The following is an 8593-nucleotide window of genomic DNA, read 5'->3' on the forward strand; positions in this document are numbered from 1 at the left end:
CCAAACAACAATAGAGAGGATAGACAGTAGATTGGTATTTGAGTGGGGCTGTGATGCTTTCCATCATTCAGATTTAAATTTAGTCACAACAAGATGCCTATTACAGGTGAGGCGTAGATCAAAGGGAATTTGTATCAACTAGGATACATTTTTATCAATGGCCACCAAGTCGGATGTGAGAGCTATTCTGCATATCCAAGTTTTATGGCTTTGTACTGGGTTGGGTTAGTAACAATACATATGGGGCATGCAGTTATTATTTATCTACCCCTCTCCATTTCTCATCCATGACATTGGAAATATAATTTCGAGTGAAGCATATAGCATGATACCAAATACCTTGGATCTGAATAAAAATAATTCGTGTGTGTTCATGTATTATGTTAGGATATGGATAACTTTTGGTGTTAGTCATATTCTGTATTCATTCTGAAGAGATTATTGGAACAAACTTCTTTAATGCACAAATCCAGCAGTTGGGATACCATAAGGAAAAGCCTTAGGATACCCTTGAAGGGTTGAGTGTCTAGTGACCTGAAATTCTAAGGGCAATGTCCCGTTGATAGTGACAAACACATTATCCATTGAGGTTGTTTTCATTGTTGTTCAGTGGCCTGGTTGTGTCCGACTATTCGCGACCCCATGGACTGCAGCACACCAGGCCTCCCTGTCCCTCACCATCTCCTGAAGTTTGCCCAAGTTCATGTCTATTGCATCGATGGAGGTAGCTAGATCCATTAATGCATTCTCCTTCCTTTTCCTCTCGGAGGAGCAGCATGAGGCTGGTGTGCATTTTCCTTGGCCCCATGGCCCTCCTGCTCCTGGCTGGCTGTGGCTGTGTCATCAGCACCTCCAGTGGGGACCTGCGCACATTTGTGGGCTGTGCAGTGAGGGAGTTTACTTTCCTGGCCAAGAAGCCGGGCTGCAGGGGCCTTCGGATCACCACGGATGCCTGCTGGGGCCGCTGTGAAACCTGGGAGGTGAGTCCCAAAAGAGGCTCTGGTGGCAATGCCTTCATGTCGCTTGGACTGATTCTAAAGTACTCACTTAAAAAAAAAATATTTCTTTATTTTTGGTTGCGCTGAGTCTTCATTGCTGTGTGCTGGCTCTCCCTACTTGTGGAGAGAAGGGACCACTCTAGTTCTGGTGTGGGGCTTCACTGCGGTGGCTTCTCTTGTTGAGGACTAGGGGCCCACGGTGCATACTTAGTAGCTGTGGTACTCGGGCTCAGTTGCCTGAAGCATGTGGGATCTTTCCAGACCTGAGATAAAACCTGTGTCCCATACATTGCAAGGCAGATTCTTAACCACTGCACCACCAGGGAAGCTGAAGTACTAAAGTTCTTAATGAAACGAGATAGAGCTGGGGTGTCTATACTTTGTTATGGGTTAAACAAATAAACAAAAAACAACTACTTGGAATCTTCCAAAAATAATCTGAAAGAAGTATGATATTGCCCTTCTAATGAAGGGCATTGATAAAATTAATAATTTGATTGACATGGTGTCTGTCTACTTGGGGATCATCTCTGGGAGGCCAAGATGTGCTGTTTTTCTGCCCATTTTACAGATGAAATGCAAGAATTCAGTTGGTAGCTGACTGCAGAGTCATGCAGGGAGTCAGTGGAAAGTTCGGGATAAACTCCTGGTTCACGCTTATAACCCAAACTCTTCCCTGTGTTCCTCCCCCTTTAAAATGCCAGCCAGTTACCAAGTAAGGCCCTAAGCTAAGCAGCAGGTGAGGGCGTGTCCTCAGCCCCTCCTTCAGTGCCTTAACTTCAGCCCTGCTGTCTTCTGTTCCCCTAGAGTCATTCCTGGGTCCCTCAGGGATCATCATTGACAGGTCTATTAAGGCTCTTTATATACAATTATATCCAGCTTTTTCAGAGACTGTACATTTCAAATGGGATAAAAATCTCGATCAAAGTTAGAATGCTATTAGGCTGAGAGGAGGAGATGTTTGAGGGGTGAGGAGACAGAGTACCTTTCAGTGCCCCGTAGGATCACACCATATAGTGACTGCTGCCTCTGCCCACTAGGGCCTGACTTGGTTCCTAATGAAGTACTAGCTCTGATTTTGTCACCCTGGCTCCAAAACCTTTAATGATCACCCACTGCTGCAAATTCAGTAACTAACTTTTAAGGTCCTCAGCAATATGCCATCTGCCTATTTTCCCAGGCACTGCACATATTATTAGCTCTGCCTAAGAGACTAGATTTTAAAGGTTTTATTCAGTATTCCTCATGAAATCTTACTTTTGGTCGTTTTCTCATATTCCTGCTCACATTTATTCCTTGGTGCCTGTCTCCAGAACCAACCCCTCTAAGCCTTTTCTGACTCTCTGTTCAGCCCATGACCATCATCTACCTTTTTCATCTTATTTCCTTCTCCACCACACATTACTTTTTAAGTTTTTTGAGTGGAGAGGTTCATTCTTGTGCCTTTCACAACTCTTGTTAAAAGACATGTATAAGCAAGGCATTCAATAAATGTTGAATTAAAAGGGATGAATCCCTTCCTGGAGTTATACATCTTCTCATCAAACTGAGCCCATTTAGAAGCCTGGTGGCTCAGCTGGAAGAATCTGCCTGTAATGCAGGAGTCTTGGGTTCAAGCCCTGTGTTGGGAAGATCTCCTGGAGAACAGAATGGCTACCCACTCCAATATTCTTGCCTGGAGAATTCTATGGACAAAGGAGTCTGGTGGGCTACAGTCCATGGGGTCACAAAGAATCGGACACAACTGAGTGACTAACACTAAGCTAGAAGTCCATGAGCACTATGAAAGGACACTGCCATTAGGAAAAATATCCTTCTATTCAGGGACTCAGAGAGCAACCTGTTATCATTTGGATAAAGTTATGGCCCTATGATTGGAATTGGATTATGGTAATGAAACCTGTAACTTAAGTGAAACAACTCCACCAAGTTAGCTTCATTTTCCCATCATTTGGGGGCTTGAGACATAATAACAAATGAAAATTCATTTGTTGCAGATACTGTGGCTGTCACATGACCTCAAACTTATGTGAGAAACTTTCTTGTGTTCAAGGCGTGGCCTGGCAGTGCCCTCCCCTGCTCACAGCCTTGTCGGGGCTATTTGGAGCTCTTTCTGGGCTAAAATCTCAAACTACAATTTCCCTTTAATTGAACACATCTTCTTTTCCCTTTATAAATCAACGAATGGCTTTAACTGGGTAGTGGTCACCCACAGGAGGTCAGAGACTGTGCTCTCACTGGGGAAACGGAAGCACTGAGACTATTACAGAGCAGGAGTCTCCTTAATGTCAGGCAGCTTTTATGTATGCCTTTATTGTGGTATGAAAATGGAGGCTATGTCTAGAAAGTAAATAAAAGAATGAGGTTTATTTCCCCCACAATCTGAAAGTTTCTGACTGATAAAGCACTTATTTTTGGTAAATTTAACTGGGGAGCATGTCTGAAAATAAGGATATTCATGATGACACAGTGGCTGGATTTACTCTGAAGGTGGAACTATTGCTGAAAATAGCCTTTGCTCGTGGCCTAGGTTTAGGGTAGCTAGAATTAGCAAATAACCAAACCAATCAAGCCAGGATGCCAGTTACATTTGAATGTCACATAAACAACCTTTTTTTTTTTTTTCATTTTGGTATAAGTCTATCCCATGCAATATTTGGGACATACTTATACTAAAAATTGTTGTTTATTTGAAACTCAGATTTTACTGGGTATCCTGTATTTTATTTAGGGCTTTCCTGGTGGCTCAGAGGTTAAAGCATCTGCCTGCAATGCGGGAGACCTGGGTTCGATCCCTGGGTCGGGAAGATCCCCTGGAGAAGGAAATGGCAACCCACTCCAGTATTCTTGCCTGGAGAATCCCATGGAGGGAGGAGCCTGGTGGGCTACAGTTTTATTTGGCAATATTGCCTGGGATTCCAGATTACTGAAGATAAGAGGACATGAAGCAAAGTGAGAAAGGATAAAACATTATCTGAGAAATAGTAGGAAGAAGTTGATATTGAACTTAACTCTTCTACATGGTCCTCATTGAAGGCAAAGCCATATTCCCATGACATGCATGTAAGATCTGCATCCTGGACCTCCACTAAACGTATTTCATTTGCCTGGGACAAATGAAAGTGTTGTCCTCTGAAAGCTTGCTAGTTGTTATTTTTATACTACTTTCTTACTCTTGTAATTGCTCTGATAAGAACAATAGATTATACTTACTGAACCTTACTTGGTGCTAGTCATCTACCATCTTACCTTATCTCCACAACAATGCTGGGAAAGTAGGTATTTTGTTTTACAGATGAAGAAACTGATTTTCCAAGGTCTCCAACAAGTGGCAGATCAGGGATTCAAGCTTAATAGGTCTGACTGCAGGGTTTGAGATGTGCATAGGGCACTAAGGAATCTGCCTTGCTCTGTTTTTCTTTTATTGATTCAACAGGTGGTTGTTGAATTTGCTTTCTACTGGAAGGGAAACAAGTAAAGGAATTAACAAGTAAAGAAATAAATAACAAGCTAATCTCTCATAGTGATAAGTGGTACCGAGAAAATGAACCCGGATGGTATGTTCTAACGGGTTTTCTGTTTTCTGCCTGTGGGGACAGAAGCCCATTTTGGAACCCCCCTACATCGAAGCCCATCACCGAGTCTGTACCTACAACGAGACCAGACAGGTGACGGTCAAGCTGCCCAACTGTGCCCCTGGAGTCGACCCCTTCTACAGCTACCCTGTGGCGGTCCGCTGTGACTGCGGGGCCTGCTCCACTGCCACCACGGAGTGTGAGACCATCTGAAGCTGGTGTGACCTGCAGACACAGCTGGAGGGCGCCAGGCTCACGGATACACCTGCATGGGCAGCATGAGCAGCTATACCCCTGAATTCAAGGACTGTTTAATTTTGACCCCACCTATGCAGGAGGCTAAACATCTCCCTTCTGCCCAGCTCAGGCACAAGGCTGAGGCAGCATATTTATGCTAAAAATGCAAATCAGTATTTGTGCCTTCCCTGACATAATTTCTCTGGTTCACCCACTACAAATTAAATTTTCTTTACCTTGAGTCTCAGAACATAACTCATATATCATAACCCACCTCCAATATGGATTTATAGTAAGCCAATATTTTAAATGCTTTGGGCATAATTAGGAAATGGGGCTAGAAAAGCCTTTAAATTCTCATGTCTTATTTAATGACTGGTCTCCAAGTAGATTTATGATCAAAGTGCCAAGAATTAATAAAAACCAATGCTTTAGTCCTCATGCCCTCCAAGAACATCCAATTGCAAGCTCCCTTAGAACTTTCTTTTCCTTTTAACTGAGGGATTACCAACACGAGATATAGAGACTGCTCAGATTAAAAAAGGGAGGGCAACAGTAGCTCAAATTGAAAGGTGTCTGGATTTAGGGGATTCTTTTCCCAAGAAAAATTCCCGAAGTCCCTTTTAGATCCTTGGTAAAGAGACTCTTTTGTGATTAAAAACAAACAACTAACTCAGAAAAAATATGTAATCAGAGCTATCACTTGATTTCAAAAATTTATGAAACTAAACTTATGCATTTAGACTCAAATGGTACTTCCCCAAAGCTATGTCCCAGATTATCAGAGTCACAAATATTCTTTACCAAAGAGTATATTTTAAATTGTAGTTTTTTAAACTCAACAGTGTTCTGTGTTTGTAGGGGTAAAACTGCACTGCTGACTCAGAGGAAAAAGTCTGTGATTGTCTAGCTCTTGCCCTCTCTAAAATCTTACAGCAGCTGATTCTCTGTGACTTTTTTTTTTTTTTTTTAAAACACTCTAATGTTATGCAGGTGTCTTTAGTTCTGACATTTTGGGGGTTGAAATGAACCTCCTTCCTTTTTCACAGTGCATTGGGAAGATCTATGTTAATGACAATAAAGCATTTCCTCTGTCTTTTGAGTTCATGAAAACTTTCCAAAAAGTCTCTTTTGTCTTTAATATACTTGGAATTATAACAACAATCACACTTAAAATGAATTGCAAGGTTATTTTTACTTGTACATTTAGGATGTCATATTCAGTAAGGAATACAGACAGATGACAGGGTACCATGAGTCCCAAAGGTGGCTCAATCTGTATTCTCATCCCTGGCATTTCATCACTAGGAATCAGGGGTCCTCCTTGAATGAGGAATCAATGAGTCTCCATGAAAACAGTGAAGCAAATGCTAGGATTGATGGTCTAGGATTGGGATGCTGAGGTGGATATCCTAGAACAAAGGGCACGAGCAAAATCCACCCAACCTTCAGATCTGTTAGTAGACAAGAGGGTCACTCTAAAGTGAAAAGTATGAGTGCCTGCCGCCTCCACTGGGGTGGAGGAAGGGGATTAGGGATAAGACTGGATGGCACCACTCAGAAGTTTTCAACCAATCCTTCAGAACTTCCATCAGGAGTTTCTGGGAGAAAGAGCTGCTTCTAAAAGAACCTTGGTGGGGGGAAGTGGAAGTAGTAAGGGCTTGCCAGAATTTGAGAAAAAGTGACTGTAGCAGGTGGTACAGTGGTAAAGAATCCATCTGCCAGTGCAGGAGATGCAAGATACTTGGGTTCAATCCCTGGGTCGGGAAGATCCCCTGGAGAAGGAAATGGCAACCCTTTCTTGCCTGGAAAATCCCATGGACAGAGGAGCCTTGTGGACTACAGTCTATGGGGTGGCAGAGAGTTGGACATGACTGAGCATTCAGCATCTGTAAGGGTCCTGGTGGGAAACAAATAATATACTACAGTGGGATATTGAGGAGAATTAAATGAAGAGGCTGTTTACAAATATGAAGACAGAATTAAGGAAACCAACTAGCGGGTGGTGAGACACTCTCAAACAATTGGGTGAAGCTGCGGGCAGCCTAGGCTGGAGGACCAGGAGAAAGAGTGATTTTCAGATCTCAAAGAGAACTGTAGGAGAGGGATTCTTTGACAGGGGTTGTGGTTTTTCGTAGGAGGATGTGGCCACTACCAATATGAGGCCTGGGAGGGAGGAAGGTGGTTAGCAAATACTCCAGCCTCACTCTGCTCCTGTGCCCTGATCTGCAAATGGGAAGGCAGAGAATTGGGGAGCCCATTGGTTCAGCTCATAAATGCTGGCCACCCCAAGAAGCAGGTTGGAGAAAGGTGGGGAGTGAACCTAAGGGGGCCAATGGATAAAATCCCCAGAGGTATCTTTGGGAACTTTAGCCAGAATGCCATAGGTAGTAATGCTGGCCTCAAGAGCCGTAGGAGGTGCTATAGCAACACAATTGCTAAGACTCTGCTGTGATGAATTGGTTTGGGGTGAGTGTGGAAAGGTATGTATGGGTTAATACAACATCAACATCTGAGAGATATGGGAAGCATGGTAATGATCAGGACTGTAGGGATTGATTGGTTGTTAAGTGCAATCAAAGTACTTGGGGCTTGGCATGAAAGACACATTTGAAGAGATTCTCTTCTCCTGAAGATGGAGGGCAGAAGGTGCTGAAAACCAGGCCTCAGGCCTAATCGGATAAGTTGAACTGATGAGTTGAATCATCAGAAAGGCTGAGTCTCTCACCCTGGCAATCTCCTGTCCTTAAGTTCCTCCCAGGGAAGTAGCGGGTCACAGAGACTGCTTTGGGGACAACCCCTGGATGAGCTTGAGGCTTCCTCACCAAAAAGGCTGTTCCTTCTTCCTAGAGGAGGCCAACTTCCTGGTGCTTGGAGACCAGGTTGAGGCCCCATCTGAGGAGGCTGCTTTACATACCACCCGCAACCCCTACGTGGATAATTAGGGTCAAGACTCAGGGTGACCCGGCTGGGGAAGGACATTCCCTCTGGTGGGAGGAATGAGATTTTCCATTGAAGGAACCTCGGGGCTTGACTAAAGCAGAGAGGGATCAGGGAAATGTGCTTTGGAATGGATCTTGAGGGTGTCAGATGGGAGGAAGGAGAGGGTGGCAGAATATAGGCCTGTATATTCCCGGTGCCTCAGTGGTAAAGAGTCCACCTGCAATGCAGGAGACCTGGGTTTGATCCTTAGGTCAGGAAGATCCCCTGGAGAAGGGAATGACTGCCCATTCCAGTGCTCCTGCCTGGAGAATTCCATGGACAGAAGAGCCTGGTGAGCTAAAGTCCATGGGGTCACAAAGATTTGGACACAACTGAGCGACTAACACTTTCTCACTTCAAGAAGAGCTTCTTGGGCATTCTCCCATGACTCAGGACTAGCATCTTCACTAGGGCACCTGGATTTCATTCCAGTGTGTGTTTGGGCTGGCTCCCTAAATCTTGGGGGAAATGGTGGCTTACATGAATGAAGAGAAGGTGCCAGATTATCCTGGCAGAGTATTTGAGGACTAAAGCCTCAGAGAGGGGCTCTGATATGTTCACCTGGAGAGTTCAGAAGATCCTCCCTTCATTAAAGCGATGAGGAAGGCACTAGTGAGGGGCTTCTGCAACACAGAAAAGCTCAATAGTGGCTGTCCTTGTAGACCAGGGTTGATGGGCAGGAGAAACTGGGGCTCCTGGTCTCAGCAGAGGTGAGAGGGGCCTGGAACAGCAGAGACCTGGTGGGGACATGTAGCTGCCAGAGGCGAGGGGGACGTAATTGCCTTAACAGGAGGAGGGTTC

General features: G+C 44.3%; 1 protein-coding gene across 1 annotated transcript; it reads left to right on the forward strand.

Moving 5' to 3' along the window:
* GPHB5 (glycoprotein hormone beta 5) lies at positions 777-4786 on the forward strand. The gene is made up of 2 exons (XM_005685954.1): positions 777-980; positions 4598-4786. Exons 1-2 carry the CDS (start codon positions 777-779, stop codon positions 4784-4786), a joined length of 393 nt encoding a protein of 130 aa, XP_005686011.1.

This window comes from Capra hircus, chromosome 10 (assembly GCF_001704415.2).
Source record: "Capra hircus breed San Clemente chromosome 10, ASM170441v1, whole genome shotgun sequence".
Taxonomy (NCBI): Eukaryota; Metazoa; Chordata; class Mammalia; order Artiodactyla; family Bovidae; genus Capra; species Capra hircus.